Raw genomic sequence first — 24722 nt, 5'->3', positions numbered from 1 at the left:
CAGGTAGACAGGAAAAACAAGAACCTAGGGCTTTCTGCTGGCTGTGGGGAGGGCTGTCCACAGGGACAGAAAGGGTTCCACTTCTCAAGATACACTTGAGAAATTCCTGGCAAAGTGAGATACTCTGAAGAGAACCTGCCCTGGGATAACATACTTCACCCCGACATTGGGGAGGGGCCCAAATCAAAGTACCAACAGGAGTCAGGCAGGTGAAGCTGTGACAGGAGCTGAAGACTGAAGCCACTGAGAGGCACCACAGAGGCTGGGTCAGGAGCTGGGCTGCTCCTGGGAGGCTGCGTTCGAGCGCCCACAGATCTTGTTTCTACCAGGGGCAGTGGAAGAGGAGAGAGGGGAGCAGGGTGGGGGGGAGGAAGTGGGGGCAGAGTTTCATCCCTCCCCATTCCTGGCTGCCCTCTTCTTCCTCAAAGCACCAGGATGCTGTGGCACTGTCAGAGCTGGTGTACAGATAGCAGGAAACAACACCCAGGACAGGACTAGGTATAGGCCCTTGGGGGTAGTCTGCACTGGGGACCCATAGGGGACAGGCAGACAAGCATTCAATAAGCAGTACTTTTAACCAACCATGAACCAGGCATTGGGTACTATAGACATAATAGCAGCTGATTTCGTCTAACCACATGCCAAGACTACCCCTAAGGGTTAACCTGCACAGTCTACAATCCCTTACCCTCAATTCTGAAATGTTAAAACTTCTAATACTTCCAGGTTTCCCAAAAATTGGCAACAAGTTCATTGGTAGCAAAACTTGCTCTGAACCAATAGAAGAGGCTATTATTAAAGGCTTTATCCCATTCCATGTGAAATTCATATGTCACTGCTAGAATACTATGTTTGATTGTAAAATATCATGTTGCCCCAAAACCAAGGTTGGAGTGAGAGATGTCACCTAATGAAGTATACACAGTGCTAAAATCTTAAAAATCCTGGATTCTGGAACATACAGCCATTAGGATTTTAAGTAAGGACCTTCCTCTATTCATGTAATCACCATTGCAACCTGCAAGGTACGCAGACACTCTTGCTAGGGACTGTTTTCCTCAAATAGGGAAACTGAGGCAGAGGTGCACATAGTCAGTAGCAGAGCTGGGATTCACACCAGGCTGTCTGGCTCGCAGAGACCATGCTCCCCTCAACCCCATCACCCTGTCTCTGGGGCATGTCTCCTCAAGAAGAGTTCCAACCTGTCCTCAAGAAGAGTTCCAACCTGTTATCAGAGAGAAGCTCTATCCTTAAGAAACTGAAAATGGTAAAGGGACAGGTGATATAAGAGAAGTCAACAGGGAGGAGACTGAAGGAGGAGGCATTTACTCCTGGGACCTGCCTCAGAAGCAGCCTGTCCTCCAGAGACCTCTTGGAGTGGCCTGGAGTCAGGGGTCTGGCTTAAGTAACAGCTCTGCCACTTGCTTATAGGCCAAGGAACCTTGGGCAAGTCATGTAATGTTCCTGAATCTCTTTCCTCTCCTGAAAATGTAAACTTTGCAAACTATAAAGCACTGTGCACATGAAGGCCAGAGAATAATAAATTCAAAATCTGGTCCTGAAAAAGTTCCAGGAAAATAAATAACCCCTTGCTGTGGCTAACAAAAGAAAGAAAAGCCAAAATAGATATAAGAATAAAGACAATCACAGGTTTTTTAAAAAGCATAATGATGTGGCAACAAATTTGAAAAGCTAAGAGGAAATGGATTAAAACCTGACAACATGAATTATCAGAAGAAATTATAGAAAATAGGCCAATTTCCACCTAAGCAATTAGAAAGCTGATTCATTATCTAGACTGGGAAGAGCCCGCTATGTACAGCCTGGTATTCGGCAGCCTTTAGAAAGCACCCATTTCCAGAGCTCTTTTTTTTAAAAGATTTTATTTATTTATTGTTAGAGGGGGAGAGAGAGAGGGAGAGAAACATCAATATGTGGTAGGCCCCTACTAGGGCCTGGCCTACACCCCAGGCTATGCTCTGACTGGGAATTGAACCTGCAACACTTTGGTTTGCAGGCCAGCACTCAGTCCAGAGCTCTTTAAGGTTTATTGGCCACAGCTCATTCCATGGAACTGGCACAGCCTCAGTGCTGAAACTACACAGGCAGGCTCTAAAAGAACTGAAGACCACTCCAAGTTACAAATGACTACTATGTCATAACCAAGTATAGTTAGTTTCAGATGTCTCAGTATCAGGAAAACTATCAGCATAATTCACTACACCAATAAGGAAAAAACAATCTTTTGATTGTATCAATTGAAACTAAAAGGAAATTTAATAATATTTAGTAGCCACAATGAATAAAAATTAAAATAATAATAGAAGGAAATTACTTCCATATAATAAAGCCAGGAAATGCCATTCAAAAATAGCAATCCTGAAGCCATTTCCATTAATATCAGAAAGAATAATGCTTAATGAACAAAATAAACTAAGAAACAAAATAGAAACAGACTCATAGAGAACAGGCTGACAACTGTCAGAGGGAAAGGTGGTTGGGGGCTGGGTGCAAAAAGTAAATGGATTAAGCAAAGAAAATAAACCTCATAGACACAGACAACAGTATGGTGACTACCAAAGGGAAAGTAGGGATGAAGGGAGGTAGAAGAAGGTAAGGGAGATAAATGGTGATGGAAGGCGACCTGACTTTGGGTGGTGAACACACAACACAATATACTGATGATGTATTATGGAAGTGTACACCTGAAACCTGTATAATTTTATTAACCAATGTCACTCCAATAAATTCCATAAAATTTTTTTAAAAAGAAAAAAGAATGCTGATATCACCATGGTTATTCAACATTGTCCTGGATGTGATAAACAAGAAAATAATAAACATGTAAAAAAAAAAAAGAGGACTAGGACTATAGTTTGGTAATGATGTGATGGTGGACCTAGAGAACATGAGACTCTAATTTTTTTAAAAATCTATTAGACTTAATAAGTTAATTTAGCAAGGTATCAATAATACACGCCTCAAAAACACCATTAGCTTTTCTCCATGCTAACAACAAAATACCCATATAAAGAATGTAGATATCTCAATAATCTTATATTATTTTAATGTTGAAATATTTTAGATATATTAGATAAAATAAAATTATATCAATATAAACTCCTGTTTCTTTTTACTTTTATTACTGTGGCTGCTTTTAAAAATTTTAAACTCTATTTGTAGCTTGCTGATTTGTAGCTGTTAGACACTGCGGATTTTGAGACAGACAGGGAAATTACATTTAGCATGACTTTGAGGAGCCCACTTGGTCACCCCCATCCCTCATGGCAGTCAGCTCTCCTTAGTCGCTTTCTGTCTGCACTGATCTCTGAAGGGCCTACTGTCCAGCACACCCCTTCCCAGCCCCCTCCTCACTTGCTCCTGCAGCTGAAATGCCACTCTCCCACTTTAGTATGGATAACTCACTGTCATCCTAAATGTCCACCCTCCAAGACACCATGCCCTCCTCTGAAAATGGGGTAATGACAGTGCCTACCTTTCAAAATACATGACATCACAAAGTGGGGTCCTGAAGCTAGCCAGCTTGATGAATGCAAGCAACTATTGGCATTGGCAAAGCTAAAAAAGGAGCAGGGGCTTGGTGAATGAGGAGGGGTGCAGGTAGGGACCCGGTGCCAGCAACCAAACCATGGGGCATGGGGGCTTTCTTTTCAGGCATTAAGAGATGACTGAGTGTTTATAAAGGGATTGGCATGACATGATTTCCATTTTAGAAAAAAAAATCACCTCGGCCCACTGTGGAGTTGCAACTGGAGAGGGAAGACAGCCTGGTCTCTACTAGGGAGGCACCTGGCTGCAGGTCTGGGCTAAAGGAACAGTGACCTGGGACACTGCATCATGAGGGCCCTAGAGCCCTGGGAACTGGAGAAACTAGTCAGGGCAGGAAGGGAGCCAGGAGCACCCTCTGAAGAAACAACAGCATTTAAGGGAAGAGCAGAGGAAGTGAAAGTGCCAGAGACCAAAAGTCAGCCAGAGCCAGGAGGGAGTATATTGGGCAGGAAAGGCAAGAGGGGAGATGGGGGCTGGTGGAAGACCGCAACAATGTGCCCTAAGTATCCAGCACTCACTTCGTGCGGATGCCTTCATGTTCTCCTATTCACTTCCCATAATAGCTCTGTGAGGTGAGTAAATACTGTCCCCTTATTCCAGATGGTGACACCAGAGCTCAGAAAGACTCAGTAAGTTGTCCAGGGTCCCAAGGAGTAAGTGATGTAGCTGGAATGAGAAACACAAACCCTGAGCCATCTGTGCTCCCCTTCATTACCCTCTGATGATTCAAAAGTCACTGTTTAAGAAATTTGGATTCTTCTGGAATTCCTGGAGAGGCCAGGCTCTCTTATAGCTATAGTCTGCAGTGAGAGATTGCAGTGTATTTTCTTCTTCTATGTATCAGCTCAACCAAGTCCCAGGAGATGAAAACCCCATTTTTCTTCCTTCGGATGCAAAATATGACTGGCTTCTGGCCAAAATCTGGGTGCGCTCCAGTGACTTCCACGTCCACCAGACTATCACCCACCTTCTGCGCACACATCTGGTGTCTGAAGTTTTTGGCATCGCCATGTACCGCCAGCTGCCTGCTGTGCATCCCATTTTTAAGGTATAGCAAGTGGGGGAAGAGTATCTGGATAGGGAGGGGACAGGACGGATGGGGAGGAGCCATGACGTCCTCACAGGACTATGGCTGGGAGTGGCCAGCAGAGAGACCCCCTGGAGAGATGTTTCTGGACAGTAATGCCTGCTGACAGCCCGCTGGTTCCTGAGGATACAGTGCCTGGGGACTGACACCCTGGTGGCATGAGACAGGAAGACAGAGTTTGAAGAGGCAAGTGAGTTTAGCATGACCCTGGTCAGAGTGCAGGTGGCGACCCTATCACTGCCCTTCCCTCTTCCTGAATCCTGTCAGCCGTGACTGTTGGGGTGACTGCAAGCCAAAAATATTGCCATGTGTCTCAGCTTTCCCATCTGTAATACAAAGATCGAACAGTACACCTGCCTCATAGGATTATTGTCAGGATTAAAATAGTTAACAAATTTAGAGAGCTTAAAACCTGGCCCATAGACACAGTCTGTACAAACACTGACTTGTCATTTTTATCATTATCACTATCACTAAGCATCAAAGCTTCACACCAGGCCTGCAACTACTGAGCAGTGAAGACCTTCATGCCAACCTGCATTTCTTCTCTGAGGCCTAGCATCACCCTCCACAGTGGACCAGATGGAGTTGTTGAGGGTTCCTGGGGCCCCGGGGAGACACAGGCACAGGTCTGGACTTCTCTGACATTTTCTGTGGCTCCTCCACCCAGCTCCTGGTTGCACATGTGAGGTTCACCATCGCTATCAACACCAAGGCTCGAGAGCAGCTCATCTGCGAGTATGGCCTCTTTGACAAGGTGGGAGCCTCCCACCCGACTCCATGCAGGGCAGACCCCAGCCTGATGGGTACCCACTTCCTAAAACCTACATCCCACCTCAGTTCCAGATTTCCCTCCAGACCAGGTCCCTAGACACCATGGAGTGGGGGTCCGGGGACGGTGGACAGTGGAGGCTGGAGGTGAGCACAGTGAAGGCTTCCCAGGTTCTGTGGCCGGTCTCTAACACCTTCCACCTGGCTACTGGGCAGTTCTCTTCTTCTGAGTGCATTCCCTACAGCTCACCACCAGCTCTTCCTCCTCATAGTTTCTCCCTATCACCTCTTCCAACCCTCCCCTCTTCCATCTTCTGGCATGTGGGTGCAGACCCTGCCTCCTGGCACCCACTCCTCTTCTGCACTAGGGACCTGTGTCACCCCTCCCCTCCACTCTGCTGCCCATCACTCTGTACACAGCTTCCCACCCTCTGCCCTTCCAGGTCATCAGTGCTCCCAACCCATTCTCCTCTTCGGTAGGGCCTCGGTCCCTACTCTTTCCTTACATTCTCCCAGGTAGTACTCCATCCTGCTTTGACTCCCAGGTAGCCTTACCAAGCCCGGATTCACCCCTCTCTGCCCCCCTCAACCCCTGCAGCCTTCACCCTTACCTCTCTCTTTCCCACCTCCCATTAGTGAGCAGCCACGTGGTTGATCCACTGTTTGAGTTGCAAATGGTAAAACCCAACTTGAACCAACTGAAGCTGGACAGGAGATATACTATCTCATGTGCCTGAACATATAGGGGTGAGGGAGCTTCAGATGAAAATGGACCCAAGGATTCAGTGTCCCTGGGATCCAAGCACATTGGCTCATACTCTTCCTCTCTCTAAACTGTATTTGCCTCCTTCTCCAGAAGGGCTTTCCCCCATGGGAGCTCCAGGCTCATTTTTCCATGCAGTGACCATAGTCTTCCTTCCCAGTACATAGCACCAGGAACTCCAATTAGTTCCACTTGGGTCAAACAACCTTTGGGGATACATGTCTGGCACCCCAGCACCCAAGTCCTCCTTGAAAGATTCTGTAACCTGAGTGCTCAGCCTCCGTGTGTGTGTGTGTGTGTGCATACCTGAGAGCAGGTGTTCCTGTATCTCAGCCACAGGGAGGACCAGGATAACTCCTTGTGCCTTTTTCCATCCCCCACCTAAGCACACCACAAGCCCTTAACAGAGTTGTGCAGGTCCTGGGGACTGGTTTCTGCTCCTTTCGTTCATCCAAATGTTGGTCATTGAAAGCAGTATTCAGACTTGGGCAGCCTGTGTTCAGAACTCAGAATGAGAGTAGTCACAAGGCTGCAGCAGCCCAGGTCCCCACTCTGCCAACTGCCCCCGCTGCCCTCCTCATGGTGGGAGTTTGCCCCTTCCTCTGCAGCTGCCCCTGGTCTCTGCACATACCCATCCACCTCAACCCCTTGCATTAGGTCAAGCAGAGGCTCCTCCCTGTGGCCTCTCCACTAGGCTGCCCTGGTGTTCTCCAAGTTAAACATCCTCCCACCCAACCTCACAGGATCTGGCTTTGGTCCTGTGTGCCTGGCCACTAGTTTCTCCAGGGAGCTCCGGGACCACACACTGGAGGGGGAAACCCGCCTCAGCTTACATCATTCTCTCTTCCCTCCCCATCAAGGCCAATGCCACAGGGGGTGGTGGTCATGTGCAGATGGTGCAGAGGGCCATGGAGGACCTGACCTATGCTTCCCTGTGCTTCCCTGAGGCCATTAAGGCCCGGGGCATGGAGAGCACCGAGGACATTCCCTACTACTTCTACCGGGACGATGGGATCCTGGTGTGGGAGGCCATCAAGACGTGAGTACATGCTGGGTATGGAACCTACTCTGTGTGGCCAGAGTGGGGGACTTCGAGGAGTGAACATGAGCATTGATGGATCTGGCCAGGAGCCTGCACGACTGACTCAGTAAGCCAGGTGCCTGGCTTTGTTGTCAGGGCACTGAAGGAGGGAGGGAGCAGGGGTGTGGGGGCAGGGTGACCTTAATGACCTGGACATTAAGGAATAAGTGACCGGGTCACTGATAGGGCCCTGCCTTGGGGCCTGGGGGCACAGCTCTGCAAACCCTGGCTGTATTGCTCACTGCTTGTTGGGCCCCTTCTCCTGAGCCAGGTTTGCAGCTGCTGTGGTGGACATCTACTATGAGAGTGACCAGGTGGTGGTGGAGGACCAGGAGTTGCAAGACTTCGTGAAGGATGTTTATGTGTATGGCATGCGGGGCAAGAAGGCTTCAGGTAGGGACCACTCCCAGCCCTCCTCCAGTCCTCTCTGTTGCTCTTCCCTGTACCTCTCAATTTCCTTGGGCAACACTGGCCTATAGTAGTCACCTTAGCACCTGGTGCTGGGGCCAGAGTCCCCAAGGGACTCCTGGCCACCAGTATGCCTCATGGGGACATTTCAGGGCATTCTGTGACCCTGACAGCCTGGGTCAGAAACATCAGGAGACTAAGCCAAGCTGCTGTCCCTTCCCAGTGTGTCTTGCCCATGCCCATCCCTCCAGCACTGGTGTAGCAGACCCCAGGGGAAGATGCGGGTGGAAGTGGCACTCTGCTGGTCAGCTATCCCTCCTGGAAGGCGGGGCCTTAGCCAGCTCCTGGTTCTGCCTTAGGCTTCCCCAAGTCCATCAAGACCAAGGAGAAGCTATCCGAGTACCTGACCGTGGTGATCTTCACAGCATCAGCCCAGCATGCAGCAGTGAACTTTGGCCAGGTGGGCAAGGGCGTGACAGCCGTCTGGGTGGGAAATCACCAAGATCACCTTGACCATGACTACTACTGACCCACAGGGTGAGGTGCCCCTCTTCTTAGTTTTCCAGCCAGCCAATTAGGTAGAGGAAGCCGGATGGAAATCAGGCAGCCTCAAGGCCCGAGCCAGCAGGTGTTCCCACTGAGGATTCTGTCCACTTAGTGGAGGACTCTGGCAGGCCACAGCAAGGGACCTGGTGGACGGGAAGGAATGCACAAGTGGGAAGTGGGAAACACAGGCAGGCAGTGGCTGGATTGCATGTCTGTGGCTCTCCCTGCAGTATGACTGGTGTTCCTGGATTCCCAATGCCCCCCCAACCATGCGGACCCCGCCACCCACAGCAAAGGGTGTAGTCACCATTGAGCAGATTGTGGACACACTGCCAGATCGAGGCCGCTCCTGCTGGCATCTGGGTGCAGTGTGGGCATTAAGCCAGTTCCAGGAGAATGAGGTGAGTCCATTCTGCTTCTTCTGGCAGGCAGGTTGCCCAGGTTTAACCCACTTCTTAACCTCAGGGTTTTGTGACTCAAGACTCAGGCCAGATACTTGCCCTCCAGGAATCCTGAGTTCTGAGGCTGAAGTAGCCACAAGGTCCTCGGGCCTGAAGCTTGAGAGAGTTCAGGGTGGCTGGGGCAAGACAGCAAAAGGGACTCTGCTCCACTGGTGACACTCCCCACAAAGTCATCCCCACCACGCCCAGCTGTTGATGAAGGTTTCTTCTGTGGGGTTCTCTTTGGCACCCCAGAAGCGACAACTAAGAGTTTCCTGGATGTCATTTCAAACATTTCCATACACCTTGTTTAGGCTAGTCTCAAAGCTGGATGTCTCAGTAGACACAACACTATAGCATTAGTTCAGTGCTCTACAGAATGATTGTACCAGGCCCAGACTCATGGGCATTTAAGTTACTTAGGGCACTTGCTAATGTGTTGGTCCCTCACTAATATCTTTGGATATGTTTCTTTATACATGTGTTCAATAGGACCAGAGGATGCACTCCAAGTAGGGGAATTTCTAGGTCAAAGAATGTTGAGACTGAACTGCCCCCCACAAACTAAATCCTAAATACCATCAATAGCATATGATGCTTCTCCCACCCTTTCCAGCCCTGTATATGAAACTTTCCAGTTTAAACAATAGGGTTTTTTTTGAAACAGATCAGTTATCTAATTAGGTTTTTCAAAAGAAATTTAGAACTTCATTTTATGAGGATAAAGGCCATTTGTGAGAGCAAACACAGAGCGGAGGTAGCCCTGGAGCTGGGGAATAGCTTTGATTTTTGGCAGAATTTGCGAGTCCACGGCTTTCTGATCAACCTTGTATTGCTCTGTAATCTCGTGTTTCTCTTTCTCGGTGTCGAAGATCTCTCCCTCCTGGTGTCTGGGCTTGCGCAGCTGCTGCTTCTTGACATAAGCGTCAGTGGATGCTTGGGGATTTTCACACCACTGATATCAATTTTGGTGGAGGCGGCAATGACAAATTTCTGACGTGTTTCACACAGAGGAACTCGATTAAAGGCCAGAGGTCCAGTCACAAGTAGCAAGCCACTGCTCAGCTGCTTCAGGAAAATCACCCTCTTGCCCCTATGGCGCCCAGTGAGGACGATCAGAATGGTCCTGGGAGTGATGCTGGCCTGCAGTTTTCTCACATGCCGACTGAAGGGTTTCTTGCCGTGGCTCAACAGCTTTCTAGGCACGTCTTCAGTAGGATAGTATCTAGGCATTTTGCGAAGTTTAACCACTCGGATACCACCATTCTTGTCGCCACCAACTGGTTTAGTGACAGTAGCCATAACTTTCTCTTTTTTCTTTTCAATCCTGGATTTAGCTGCAGAGTATTTCCTCTTGTACATGGCTTTTCAGGAATACATAGCTGACCGGGAGTACCTGCCAATTCCTCCGACTAGGACAGGGTTTCGGCTGCAGTGGGGCTTCCCCTTCTTAGGCATCTTGGCCTTAAGGTGACCCTTCTTAACCTTGCCACCAGCATCAGCCTTCTTGGCTTGGGGTTTCTTCTCCTTAGCATCCGGCTTCTCAGTTTTTTCACCCACCATCTTGCAAGATGGGAAAAAGAACAATAGTTTTTTTTTAAATATGTCTAGTTTTAATTTGCAGACATCTGTGTGAGTGTGCAAACGAGCACACTATCTCAAAGGGGTGGAAGAAGGCCAGTGCTGGCCCCTCTGCCCATTGCCTGGGGCCAAGACAGAAAGGTGGCAGTGCTGTGCAGCACAGGCCAAGAAGGCTTCCATGGCCACATGCCTGCCATGGCTGGGGCCAACAACAGCCTCCATATTTACCTGAACCATTACATGTCCTTATGGAGCAGAGAAGTGCAGTTATTTCTCCCACTCATCTGTAATCCCCCCATCTCCATCATGGAGACTTCCTTAGGGAAAGCTACGTTGGGGATGGCATTTGCATTCTTAAAGCATTCTCAGCAGGAAGCAGAGGATGACTCCCCAGGGCTGTCCCCATGGGTAGGATAAGGCCTGTCAATTAACACTGCTGCATTGCAGAGTAACCTATTTGTCTGTCTGGGTTCTCAGCTATTCCTGGGCATGTACCCAGAGGAGCATTTCATTGAAAAACCCGTAAAGGAGGCCATGGCCCAATTCCGCAAGAACCTCGACACCATCATCAGCGTGATTGCTGAGCGCAACAAGAATAAGAAGCTGCCATATTACTACCTGTCTCCAGACCGGATTCCCAACAGTGTGGCCATATGAGTGGCTGCCTGAGCCAGTCTCACCCCAGGATGGCCACCTGTTCCAGCCTATCCAGACTCCAGCCTGTCCAGGTGGGGAGGCTCACAGGGCAGTCCTAGGGCAGGCTTTTTGGCCTTTCTCTCCTGGAATTCTGCCCTCAGGCCCCAGGCTGACTGGCTTCAAACAAAAGGCTTCCCCAAGATGGGCCACATTATAGCTAAGCTTCAATGCATGTTCCTTTCTTATTCTTCAGTCTTGAGTGAACCCCATACTTGGATCCAAGTGTAGAAACACAGCAGGGCCCCTCCTACAAAGAAAAGGATGGTGCAGCTTCCTGCCCTTCACCTAGCTCAGCACTTCCACACCAGCAAATCAGGATAACTGATAGATGTTCCTTCTTGTTGGAGACATAGGATGATTATTTTCTGTTTTATTTATGCTTAGTTTAATTTCTTGTGTATAGTACATGCCCAAATAAACTCCTATTGGGTGAATTAAGAATTAGTTGTCATAAAAATAAAGTTCATTTAAAACAGATTTCCTTCTACATGCTGCATTCCAACCAACTCAAAACAGCTCACATCCCCTACCCCCCACACAAAAAAACTGTAATCATTGTGATTCCATCTAGGCAGAAGCCTCTCCACTACCCCCAGTCTGGACAGCTTCAAGAAGCTCAGCCAAACCCAAGCAGAATAAAGTAAACCATACTTCAGAGTCAAACTTCTCAAAACCACAGTTAAAGAGAAAATCTTGAAAGTGGTAACACATATAACACACAATAGAATGATTTTAATTACAGATGGACTTTTCATCAGAAACTATAGGGGCCAGAAGACAATGGAACAACATTTTTAAAGCTTTAAAAGAAAACAATCACCAACACAGGATTCTGTAACCAGCAAAAATATCCTTCAAATGTGAAAACAAAATAAATTTTGAGGTAAATAAAACTAAGAGAATGTGTTGCCACCAGAGCTACACTACAAGAAATGCTAAAGAAAATTCTTCAGGCTGAAGGGAAATGACACCACATGGAAACTTAGATCCTCAGGAAGGATAGGAGAGTATCAGCAATGGTAAAAATTTGCTAAATTAAGAGACTAATTTAATTAATTCCTCCCCCACTTAATTCCTTTAAAATGTATATGACTATTTAAAGCAAATATTATAGCCTTCCATGTGACATTTATAAAACATGTAAAGATAGCATAAAAGAAAATGGGTATTAAGTGGACATTTTCATTGACATGGTTTCTACGTCTTATATCAAGTGGCCCAATATTAATCCCAAGTAGTTTGTAAAATTTTAAGTAGATATATTATAATCCCTACGGCAACCACTAAAAACAATGAATAACTAAAAACCAATAGATGGTATTCTAAAATACGTAAATAATTAAAATAAAGCAGGAAAAGAGGAATACAGAGATAAAAAGAGGGAACAAACAGAAATCAGGTAAGGAAATGGCAGACACAGAACCAACTATATTAATAATTACATCAAAAGTTAATGGACTAAAAACCCCTACAAAATGGCAGAGATTATTAGAATAGATCTAAAAATCTATACCCCACTGCAGTTATCAGTTTTCTCCACATTAATCTTGATTCCCATTAATAAGATGGCTCACATTTAATTGAGCAACCATTTCACTTCACTGAAAATGCCATTACCAAGATCGGCTTCCCTTAATCCAAACTATGAGAACCTACTCCTCCTTTTTCACTCCTGAATGGATTATATTTGTGTCTTGACAATCAAGCTGCAAATATCTGCAGATACCCTGTATGAAGGAGACAGAGTCCCGTTTTTACTTAGTTCATCATGTGCTTTCCTCTGTGGATACAAGAGGGAACCTAAAGGGGCCACCCAGGAGGTTCCTTGCCATCAGCAAGTGATGGTTTATGTTTTCTTCACTTAAGTAATGGACTCCCCATCCAAACAAAGAGATTGTTGACCAGGGCAGATGTACTGACCTCTGTATTTTCTATGTCCCAAGTGGCATTGGATATACTGAGGAAAGATCACAAGTTTTAAAGCCCAGTTTAAAGGGCTCCCGTTAAAGCATCCTGATGAAGCTCAACTATAGGTAATACCAGGCCTACAGTGATGCATCACCCATTTCAAGTTAAATCAGCTCCACATATGTGATTCAAACTAATGATACTAGTGCCTTTGTCCAGAGTCTCTCCAGGACATAGATTTTTCCCACATCTTAAATAAATTGTGTATCCTGCTAGCTCAAAAATAAGTAAACACATAAATTAAAGTCAATAACCAGCAAGAGACACACTTTAAATACAGAGCAAAGTCAGCAAGTTTGGCAAGCAATCTACAAACCTGGATTTTTAAAACAGCATTTTAAAAATGTGAAACACATTGCTAGCTCAAGGGCCTTACAAAATCAGGTCATGGGCTGGATTTGACCAGTGGGCTGTGACTTCACAGCCCCTGATACAAAGAGACTGTAAGATTTGTGAATGGCAAATAAGCACATGACAAGACACACATAAAAGTGATCAACACCATTAGTCATTAGGGAACTACACATTAAGACCACAATGAAATACAACTATACATCTAGAAGAATGGCTAAAATTCTTGTATTTTATGTTGGTGACTGACAACACCAAGTGTTGGCAAGCACATGAATTAACCTTCACACATTGTGGGTGAGGATATAAAATGGTCCCCTTGCTTTGGATAAAAGGTGCTTACTTTCTTATGAAACACATCCTTACCCTTTCCTTAGGAATGGAACTAGCATTCCATTCCTAAGTATTTACCCAAGAGAAAACATATGTTCACAAAAATATTCTTAGCAGTTCTACTCATAATAGCAAAAACTGTAAACTGAAGTATCCAGCAATAAGAAAATGGATGAAGGGATTGGTATATTCATACAATGGACTATTAATCAACAATAAAAAAGAACGAGGTAACTGATACAATAGCATGGATGAAACTCAAAAGCAATGTGCCGGCAGAAAGAACTCTTATGCGAAAGTGTATATACTGTATGACTCCATTAAAACCAAGTTCTAGGATAAGCTGAAATCAAGAAATCAGAACAGTATTTGCTTTGGGAGGCATGGGGACAGGGTGGACTGAAAAGGGCCATCAGAATTTTCAGGATTGAGACAATGTTCTGTATTTTGATAGCAGTTGAGTTACATAGGTGGTACATACATTTTTCAAAACTCATCAAATGGTATACTGGAGATTTGTGCATTTTACACTGTAAATTTTACCTAAGGACAAAAAGAGCCATAAATACTGAATTCTAGGTAACAATATGCACACTGAAGTGAAGTATACTCACAAGCTGCAATTTACTGAAATTTACTCTGAAATGCATGAAAAAAATAAGTTGATGGATGAATACAGTGATGCATAGATGGAGATACGCGGTAAAGCATATATAAAAACATGTTAATTGTAGAACCTATAATTATTAAAACTTTTATATTTAAAATTACTCATAAAGAAATGTTGGAAAAATTCATGAATTGTACTTATTTGCCACTTATATAAAAGCAGTTAATGTTCTTACATCATAAAAAGCACTCATGATTCAACGTAAAAATACAGAGAAAAATCCATAGAAAATGGTCAAGGCATATGGAAACTTGCAAAAGCAGAAATGGGCAGTATACAAAAGACGCTCAATCTCATTTATCTGAGAAATGCAAAGTAAAATATCAATGAGAAAATGAGGGGATGACATACATTTTAGTTAACAATTTAAAAAATAACACATATTGCAATGTAAGGAAAGAGGCTCGTATTTTCACAGTGGGAAGATAAGTGAATAATTTTGGAGATAATTTTGGCAACTTAAAATGTCTCTATTCCATTTTTCAACATCTAGAAATTTGTCTTCAAAACCACCTCTCCATCCCAGTAGACACCCAGGTATACAAAGTTAAAGGTCAAGGATGTGGATTTCTCCTTGTTTCTAGTATCAAAAACTAGTAAGCAACCTAAAAATTTATATCAACATGGATTTAGTTAACTAATTTAATTAACTTAATTCTGTATAAGTTGAAAATAAGGTAGACACACAAAAGTATTAAACTGGTTGTTAGGTGAAAAAAGCAACCTGCAAAGTGGTATGTCGTGTGATCTCAATAAGCAACATGCATTTTTATATAAAGTTCTGATTTATTAAAACTATGTGATGCCTCTACTGCCAGTGTCTCAGCACTCCCTGCCTGGGCCCTCAGTATGCACCCCTGCCCTTCCAGCAGGGGCCTGGCATGCTCCCAATGACAGCCTTTCCCTGGGGAAAGGGTTGTGTTTGATTTTCTTCTTTGGTTTTTATCACGTTGACATATGCCTTCCCTCTCCTCTTAATGTTTAATCAGACATTTCATCTTTTCCAAAGAAAGGTCAGTCACCTTGTCATCTGATCCTCCTCCACCAGCCACAACTTACCAAACAAGGGTCCATGAGTTCATCTCTGGTAGCCACAGAAAGCTAAAGCCTGAGGCAACAGGTTTTCCCAAAGAAGAAGAGTTTATCAGTCAGGTAGCCAGACAAGGAGACCAGAGACGAAGCTCAAATCAGTCTGCTTCGTCCAGAGTTTGGGGATGAGTTTTAAGGGGATAGGGAAACAAGCTGGTATATGAAAGCAACTTGGTCATTTATGGGAAGATACAGTAAGGGGCTTCTGTAGCAGACCCTCCTGGACAACGGAAACTTCGCTTCTGAAAATGTTCTAGTGTTCAAGTTCCAGTCACGTTCTGGTCCTTCAGTTACATGAGAAGGGGCAAGAGTTTGGTTCCAGGGTTATCCTGAGGAGGGATGGCGCATGTGCAGTGCTGTCTCTGTAAAATAACTCAAAAATTTCATTAATTACCAATCGTCTACTAGTGTGCTGTTATCACTGACACCCCAGGGAATGAGGAGCAGTGAGTTCGTTCTTGGGCAAGGCCGAGCAGGTCTCACAGCTTCTGAGCCCTCAGTACTCTCTTAGCCTCCTGTGCATCCCAGCCTGCTGTACTTCCAGGCCTCCAGGAAGGAACATTGAGCAGATCTTTAAAAAGGGGCATGTGAAGACATACCAGCACTACCTTTACCTCTGAAATTCCCCTGAAGGGGCATGGCGGGATGGTCAGCCCATTCCACAGAGGAGGACACTGTTGCCAGTAAAAACCCCTGGAAGGAAACCCAGGATAGGCAGCCCACCTTAGGGCAGCTAGGCCCCAGGATAAGCCATGCTCCTCCTGAATGCTTCTAAGTGATCCTGTACCAGAGTACCACGCATTTCCAGCATTTTGAAAATTTACCTCAAGTTCTTGCCACCAAGCCTCGGAGACATAGGAAGGACTCTGGCAAAACAGAAACTGGTCGGTTAGGTAACTGCTTATTCAACACTGTACGGAGGTTCAAAATGAGCCACCCTTAAATGTGCCTCAGTGGTATGCAGATTATTTTGAGCTAATGGCACTTTTAGCTTTAGTCTTAAGAAAAAGTTCTGCCTCTCCCTAATTACCTAGAAGAACTTGAATTAGGGGCCTTGATTTAGAGATTAGGTTTTTGACCTATCTATAGGACAGGACAAACTTCTCTTTACTAACCACCTTACCTCAGAATGTCTCACATACCTATGTTCCCTTCTTGTCTCTGAGCCTCTCCTATATGTGGTGTCTCTGACTCATGTATGTGGGGTTCCCATACATATGTATGTTTTGAGTTTATTTTCTTTTGAAAATCTGTCTCATGTCTATTTAATTATTAGAGCAGCAAAAGGAACCTTGAGGGTAGAGGAAAGTTTGTTCCTCCCTCACAGCAGCACTGCCCATGGAACACCACAACCTGCCTTGCTTCCTCCATGTTAAATGGTGGGATGAGCCCAGAGACCCTAACACTGTCCCTTGGGCCTGTGCCTCTGAAGGGCTTTATCAAAGGGTGTGAGAGAATTGAAATTGTTTGCACTTCCTCCCAGATACAGTTCAGGGATGGGGGTGGGGGGAGGAGAGCCTTGAGTCAGAGAAGCACATGGTGACTTGGTGTAACTCAATGCCCTCTCCGGGCTTTTTCCCTGGCCATACACAGGGTCAAATTAGAGGAGCTGTTCTCATTGTTGGGGAAATGTGGAGGGGAAGCAGGGACCACTGTGAAAATCCAATACAAGCTATGGGCTTGTATCCTTGTTCCTTGTTTCCTGAGGGACAGGATGTGGGCACTCACACAATCCTCAAGAAACCACACACCACCTGGACAAGGAAAGAGCCCCTTGGCCAGGGTTCCCAGATGACTGGATTTCACAGACCAGAAAAGTTTCGAAAGAAGTCTGGAGACATTTGGGTTACCAAGTTTTTGTTGGTATGAAGAAACAATCATTAGTCAACCAATCAACAAAAAGCACCACCACCAAGACCTTCCATTTAGCATACTATCTTCTTCGTTTCATAACAGATAGCTGAACATCAGAGAAGTAGTATAGTAAGGTTAATGGACTGCTCTATTCTTTCTTACACACTAACCTATGTTACCTCTTTTCCCATCTCCCCTGGGCCCCTGCAGACTATACTACATCGGTGCGAGACCACAGCCAGGCCAGCTCACCTCAGGGGACTGTCTGGCAGTCTCCTCTAGAGTATGAGAGGTAAACGTCCAGGGGGCCAAAGTGGAGCCCATGTGTAGATCCCTGAACTGCTGGATTGCCGCACCAAGAATATATTGAGGTAATGCCAGTGGAGTCTGGACTCTGCTCCTCTCATTTCAGCTCCAAGGGGGAGCTAGGGAGAAGCAGGGGAAGTGCATGCTTCTCTGATGGTTGAGGGTCTAGACCAGGGGTGTCAAACTCATTTTCACCGGGGGCCACATCAGCCTTGTGGAAATAATTTTAGGACCATATAATGTAACTACTCCTTAACTGTTAACTGTTAACCAGTTGAAATTACACTCAGCCCTTTGAAAGCAACCGCAAGGCTGATGTGGCCCCAGTGAAAATGAGTTTGACACCCCTGGTCTAGACCCTGCCACCTTAGAGGAACTGTCAGTTCAGGAAGGCATGCTCTTCCTCTCTTCCTTTTACTCTGGAACTATGTCTCTCATCTCTTTCCAGAACCAGCCATGTAGAGGTACAGCAGGACTCCTGGTCACAATGGAACTTCTCAGGCTAGGGAAATGACAGGCCCTAGAGAGGGGCCCATGGCACCTCCAATATGGGCTGTGACCAGCAACTCAACAGGCACCATTCATACGGACCAAAGGTTGACCAAAGTTTTCTATGAAGGACCATGTCAATAACTTAGGCTTTGCAGGCCAGAAGATCTGTCCCTACTACTTCATTTGGCCATTATAGCAGGAAGTCAGCTGAATACAATATGAAAATGAATAAGCATGGCTGTGTGCGTCCAAGGTTATTTATAAAAACAGGAGGTTGGCCTGCAAGCAGTAGTGTGCCACCACAGAAGACTGAAAGCACCCCCTAGAGGTGGTCACGCAGCAGTCCTATAACCCATCACTGTGGCTAGTGTCAAAGAACAGAAAGGCCTGCAGATCTTAAGCCTACCTGCAATAAGACCCCATTTGGTGTTTCTTCCCCAAAGCATAGAGGCTCCTCTCAGGTAGTCGCCCACTTCATATTCCTACAGAAGCTGAGTCCTCTTTCAGCTCCACCTCCTCACCTCTCCTCCAACCAGTTGAGCACAAGCTCAGGGCATGTCCTGGCTTCCCTCTGTCCTACAAGCACCTAACCTTAGCTGTTACTCAGGTAAGGCTTAGCAGGTGCGGCAGTTCTGCTGGCTCTGCAGTGGGCCCATGCTCCTTTAGAAGCCTCAACAGCTCCACCCAGTTCTGGGGACCTCTTCTCTGCAGGAGGGAGGGAAGACAGTTGGCAAAGTATCCAACTCAGCTCCCGCGTCTTCTAGAAGCCTACCGTGGTGCCCTTAACTAGTGGATGAATTCTCCTGGCTCACCTAGGGTACAGTATGTCCAGGACAGCCCTGGTCTCTTTCCTTTCACTTCATGTACACAGGTAAAGCTGTGTGAGTAAAGGTTTGCAGTCTTTGACTAGAGGATCTGTGGTACCGCCATTAGTCTGGGAAGTCCTGTCAGCAGCCAAGAGAGGCAGCCAGGCTAAGCTATGCCAGCAGTCCTGCTGGACCTCCACACCTGGTTCTCTTGCTCAGTTGGGCTGTGGTTTAGTAAATGTTTTAACAGATAAGGCTAGTTAAGCAACCCAACTGCTCCAGCAGTCATGTTGCCATACACACCCTGGATCTTGAGCCTGGCTTCTCTTGAGGCAATAAGATCACATACAGCCCACATACTTCCAACAAGCACACTTGTGTGCACTGCTTCAGTTTTCACTCCCATGCCTGCACACCCTCCAGAACCCATCCCCACCCCACTCCACCAGTATCGGGGAAGCTGTCTTCCCTCAAAGAGCAGGTGAGGAAAATGGATACCTCCAGAGAGTATGTGATTTTCCTCCCTGATGTGAAAGCCACAGGAGCCCAGAGAGGTTCCCAGTTTCCTGGCAGGAAAACACCTTCATATAAAAACTTCTTTGTAAAGAAGTGCTTTATTGCTGCATTTAGACATCCCATGTATAGCACAAATGAGCCCATGTACAGAATATTATTCAAGTGGTGATACTGAGAAACAGTGAACACACAAAAGAATACAAAACTAGACATCTAGATAACTAGAAATTCCCTAAGTGCCTTTTAGAAACTACCCCACATATGCCAGTGTAAATTTGTTTTTTATTAACAACCAACTTTCTGGAAACATTTCATCTAAATAGGTGATGATTGTTTATGTCTTTCCCAGGCTAGAGATGGAAGCTGCATATTTCGAATCATATCCAAAAAGGCTAAGTATTTCCAAAGTGTATTTGTATCAGGACAGAATGTTCCCAGTCCTCCTCCAGCCCTACAGCTGACCACCAGGCAACAGAAGCAGCTCCAACCTGTCTGGGCATTACCTGAGGCTCGGGAACTGGCCCAACTGCCCGGGGCCTGTATATCTGTACCCAGGTAGGGCAAACCTGAGGTTTTAAAACTAGACCCATAAGACTGAAAAAAGTGGATTGAAGCAAAAAAGCAGGGCATGGGGTGGGGAGACACATGTTAGAGTCCTAGAGTAGGAAGCGACCTTTTATAGATTTTCAGGAAATTCTTAAACTCGGGCACAAAAACCGAATTACTGCTGGCAGCCAAAGAAGTCAGAAGCCCTTGAGTTGTACTGTAACTTCTTGGGGAATAAAGGTCGGGTCAGAGAGGGCTGGCTGGTGACACCCCTAAGGGCTGCTGCCATCTCTCCATTGCCTGGCCCACAAGTACCAGCCCTACTGGCCCTGAGACCTGAAGGCTCATCCCACATTTCCATATGGTTCAGTCAAATGCCATCCTCCTACCAGAGAGAGGTGCAGAATGAAAGGAAACTGGGGATGAACCCCCAAAAGCATTTAGAGGGCAAGTGACAGACTAAAGGGAATACCTGGCAGATCCACTGTGCCCACTAGATGGCAGCACAGCACAATCTTGCAAGGGCTTCAGGCCTCACTGCTAGCTCCTGGGGGAAAATATTAGATCCACTCTAAGAATGGAGTCAAAGGTGCTCAACTAGAATCTGCAAGAAAAAAGAAAGGCAAGGGAGCATCCGTGTGTCTTTCCAGGAGAGAAAAGAAGGACCTGGGACACACCTCCACAGGCAGAGAAGTTTTTGGAACTTGGTGGGAGGTGATGAGATAAAGAGAGGGCTTCACAAAAATCTGGTTGGGCTTAAGAGCAACACAACATGGGTACAAAAGCACCTTTGTCATAGGGGATGCCAGCTGCAAAGGGTGGACTGCCCAGGGGCTGGTACTACCAAAGCACACTTACCTCTCTATGGGAAGTCTCAGTACTTTTCAAGCTCAGCATAAGGGGTTCTATCAGGGCAGAGGAAAAGACTCCTGCTTAAAAATCTACCTGTCTTCACATGACTCATCACCAGATGCGGGGCCTTCCTTAGGCCATTTTGAAAGGGCAGAGTCAGGGATGAGCAGGATCCAGCAACCCTGAGTAAGCAGTCTGCCTGGTGTCTCCAGGCCGACAAGGGCGATGGGTAATTGCACTTTGAGGCACCATGAACACACAGGCATGGGCTGGATGTGGCTGGGGGACAGCAAGAGGGTAAGCTGATCAATTTTCAGGGGCTGGCGTGGTGCCCAGCCAGGGAAAGACCAGGGCAGTGCAGCTCCCTAGATCAGAGCCCATAATCCTGAAGAGTCAGCCTCTGGGTGGCAGAGGAGGTGGCAGAGCACAGTCTGCTACCACATACTCTCCCCCAGAGCTCAGACACCCTTCGACCTCCTAGTTTCCCAAAGAAGCCACAGGGCTTCCCCTCTGGAAAGCAAAGGACTCATCTTGTGTTTACTTCATCCTCTTAACACAACAGATGAGGCACCTAAGGCTCAGAGGACTAAGGGCAGGACTCCCAGGCACATGCAGAGACACCTGGAAAGCCAGCATCTCGGACATCCATGTTACACGGCAGATCCTCCTGACTTAGTTTTCTGGAGTTCACTAATTTCCCTGGACCAATGAAGCTAGTTTTTAAAAACAGAATTTTAAGTAGACTTTTTGGTGATGATTTTGGTTTTGTTGGTTTTATGAATCCCTGATGACAGAACAGACTGATTGCAAGGCCAGGGGCTCCTAAAAGATCACCTCTATTCAATCTAGTTAAGGCAACAAATGGCTGGGGGCGTGGCTGAGGGCAGTAACACAACAGGCCATGGTAGTTTGTAGCTCACTCCTGGCCCTTGTCCCAGAGCCAGCCTGCTGCCTCTCTGCCTTCTTAGGTACGGACTCTGGCTAAGATGGCAGGAGCCCAGGAGCACCTACAGTGGACACAACCTAGACCAGGTTGGTGCACGCTTACTCTTTTAGTGTGAGGCAAGGATAGACTAGAGAGATTTGTCTATAAGGGAATAATTTCTAAATACTCAGTTTTGTTTTAATTACTCCTTTTCCTTTCATTTAGAACTCATAAGCTCTTCCTTTTCAGTGTTGACCAAAAAAAATTTTTTTAAATGTTTGGGGCAGGCTTTTTTATAAAGACTTATCATAGAACAAGCTTGAAACCATAGGAATGAGGCTCGAATTGCCATTTAGAATCCATTAATCCCCATGAGATGTTATGAGAAAAGTGTCCGACCTGTCTGTGCTGCATTACAGTGACAAGTCTTTAATGGACACAGAATAGATGTCACATTTCTTAGAAAACAAAAGGCAACAGGGTTTTAGATCTGTTATAACATGAAAGAGATAATTAGGGTCATGAAGAGGAGGTCTCTATCTATATGAGACACTCATTTAAGTTTCAATTTTACTGGACACATAAAATTAAATATAGATTCTTTTTTGTAAAGTGCTGTTTGCTTAGTGAAATCACTTGCCACCATGCACAGAGCACCGTGGTCCATCTGCTGAGCACTGACAGTGGCAGCACTGGAAGAGGGAGCTCACCCCCTAGGCTGTCCTTAATGAGGAGGGAAATCCTCACGCCATGACTAGACTTTCCCAAACACTTGGCTCCAGGGTGGGGTCTGCCGCCAATTGGAAGAGTTGTACATCAGAGCCTGGGTGCCATCCGGCTCCTGTTCTTCCCTCAGGTGTGACATTTTATCCCTCATCATGCTCGAGACATCATGTGCCAGCTCCCTATCATGGTGTCATGAGTCTTCCACCTTCCCTTCCCATAGATGTGCAGGTAGAAGTGGAACCCAGACATGTCCAGACGATGTGAGAGCTTTCCAGGATATTCCATGAAGAGGGTTTAGAAAAAAAGAAACCATTAAAAATAGTCACCTGGCCAGTCTGTGCTATTAAAGCATATAAGAAAAGGTATACAATTGGCAGTAAACAATTTCTGTGAGCTGTTCATGGACGTCCAGGAAAACTATACCCTCCACACAATCAGATGTGAACGATTTCTGGTCCACTGCCTTCAGGTTCTGTGCAACAAGAAGAGTTTGTGTCGGAATGACGGATTCCATGTTCATCTTTATTTTCAAAGTTGGGCTCTGTGACCATAGTTTTTCCAAAAATATTCTTTTTGCTTGTTTCTGGACAGTTTTGAACATAGATGACTCTGTTATAAGCCTTGAGTCTCTTCCACAATTGCACATACACTTTGCACTGAACGTACATAAAAAGAAGTCCACCAGTAAAGCCAATGGCCACCACCACCAATTTAGTCCAAAAGGGCCACTCTAAGATTCCTGGAAGGAAAACACCTGGTTAGCCTAACAGATGACTTTATTTAAGATCTTAAGTAAATAAAACACAACTCATGAACTTCCCATAACCCATGGATTCTTAACTCATCAAAGCCTATCTCACTGAAGGAGGGGTGGGAGAGGGTGTTCACTCCCTTATATCCTGCTCTTCCAGGAAGCAGTTCATGGAGATTCTCTCTCTCTCTCCATGATTTGATCTCTTCCGACTGGGTTTTCAAAACTACTCCCAACAAGAGAAACATCCAAGTAGGATGGCTGGTTGCCTCACAGTTGGTAGCCCCTTCCAGAAACCCGCACATTTGAGGTCTGACTTGAAAATCAATCCAGAATAACACTCCAAGCCTGAGACCCCAGGACCTCTGTGCTGAGTTCCCCTTTAGTTCTGAGCACATACCTGTTGTCTGTCCCTGCTTGATTTCCTCAGCAGTGCGGTCGATGAGCACATACAAGGACCAGACCACACAGGTGATGGCGATGACATGGAATGTCACTGAGCACATGATCTTCCTGCGCTCGCTGGCTGTCATCTGCAACTTCTCCCACTGCAATGACAGCATGCAGGGCATGAAGCTCAGGCCCACAGAGTAAAGGCTACAGTGGGGGTGGAACTACTGTATATGGGTAAGATTGGCCTTCCTCTACTCTCCCCCTTTCCCAAACTAAATGAACTTCCCCAAATACCCAAAGTTCTTTTCTTTAAACTACTTGGCTTCAGCCAGGTTCCAGGTACTGGTATTCTGTCCACAGCCAACTTCCTGTGCAATGAAAAGAAGCTGGGATCTAGGTGAGCTATGAACCACGACCAGCAACTCCCTGTCTGCTTATTCTCACAAGCAGACATCAAATGGTTCGATAAAGAATTCTGTGGTTTCAGTTCTGATTAAAACTGCACATTTTGAGTCTCCCTGACTTGCTGACTAGCATGGGTGAGAGGAAGATGAGGGTGATGATGCCACAACACTCTAGCAGGTAGGTCACACTCCATCGTGAAGGTGATGGCGGAAGGTGTTCCTCCTTTGATCCTCTGCTACTTTGGCAGCAACAACTTGAAACTGATGCTAAGAGTTACTGGTACAAGCAGTCTCTGCCAGTCCCATCTCCTCTAGGAACTCATGAGTTTACTCCAAATAGCCAGATTTTCTTTCTCATTTGTCAGTTTCCGAATCAGAAGAAAACACATAAACGCAGAGAAAAAGAACAAAGTGTAAACACTATATATCCTCTGCCAGCCCTAGTCACAGTCTCTTTCCAGATGGTTCTATGTGGGAGAAGCTGAAAGCAGAGCCTCATGGATTACCTAGAAACCAGCACAGAGAAGGTGCCCAGTAAATCAGAAGTGCCAAAAAGACTCCATTTTTTAAATAGTTTACGCTTGACTTCTCTGAAGTCCACATTGCTTTCTGCTATGGTTTCGTACATATTCACTTGGCTTCTTTCCTAAAATACTCTCCTGATCCCTGATTTCCTATTATTTCCTAAGACACCCTCAGTTCAAGCCTCTCATATTCCCCTGAAATGCTCACCCTCATCTTTTTGGTGTATGCTTTTCTCCAGCAACAAGCTGACCTCTGTAATCTCCTTTTATTTC

The 24722-nt window shown here is 46.0% G+C and overlaps 2 protein-coding genes and 1 pseudogene across 10 annotated transcripts in view; 1 reads left to right on the top strand and 2 right to left on the bottom strand.

The window, feature by feature from the left end:
- Positions 1-11930, top strand: part of ALOX5 (arachidonate 5-lipoxygenase) — a 50018-nt gene extending 38088 nt beyond the window's left edge. Inside the window, exons 8-15 of one of the 2 annotated variants that reach the window (XM_053922518.1) lie at positions 4415-4618; positions 5328-5414; positions 5498-5575; positions 7052-7230; positions 7544-7665; positions 8040-8140; positions 8457-8627; positions 10725-11930. In XM_053922518.1, coding sequence (XP_053778493.1) covers positions 4415-4618; positions 5328-5414; positions 5498-5575; positions 7052-7230; positions 7544-7665; positions 8040-8140; positions 8457-8627; positions 10725-10904 — 1122 coding nt within the window. In that variant the 3' untranslated portion in view covers positions 10905-11930. The remainder of the gene's footprint in view (positions 1-4414; positions 4619-5327; positions 5415-5497; positions 5576-7051; positions 7231-7543; positions 7666-8039; positions 8141-8456; positions 8628-10724) is intronic. The other variant, XM_053922519.1, reaches the window with a different exon arrangement.
- LOC112305480 (large ribosomal subunit protein eL6 pseudogene) lies at positions 8666-10464 on the bottom strand (annotated as a pseudogene).
- A 7477-nt stretch (positions 11931-19407) lies between the features above and the next one.
- MARCHF8 (membrane associated ring-CH-type finger 8) overlaps positions 19408-24722 on the bottom strand; it is a 162771-nt gene continuing 157456 nt past the window's right edge. For all 8 annotated transcript variants that reach the window (XM_024561203.3, XM_024561205.3, XM_045196042.2 and 5 more), the window contains 2 exons: positions 23529-23676; positions 19408-23116 (listed from right to left, as the gene is read on the bottom strand). In XM_024561203.3, the coding sequence (XP_024416971.1) occupies positions 22812-23116; positions 23529-23676 (453 nt within the window). In that variant the 3' untranslated portion in view covers positions 19408-22811. The remainder of the gene's footprint in view (positions 23117-23528; positions 23677-24722) is intronic.

The sequence above is a fragment of the Desmodus rotundus genome, chromosome 4 (genome assembly GCF_022682495.2).
Source record: "Desmodus rotundus isolate HL8 chromosome 4, HLdesRot8A.1, whole genome shotgun sequence".
NCBI lineage: Eukaryota > Metazoa > Chordata > Mammalia > Chiroptera > Phyllostomidae > Desmodus > Desmodus rotundus.
The sequence above is the reverse complement of the archived record's forward strand: the minus strand, read 5'-3'. Positions and strand labels throughout refer to the sequence as shown.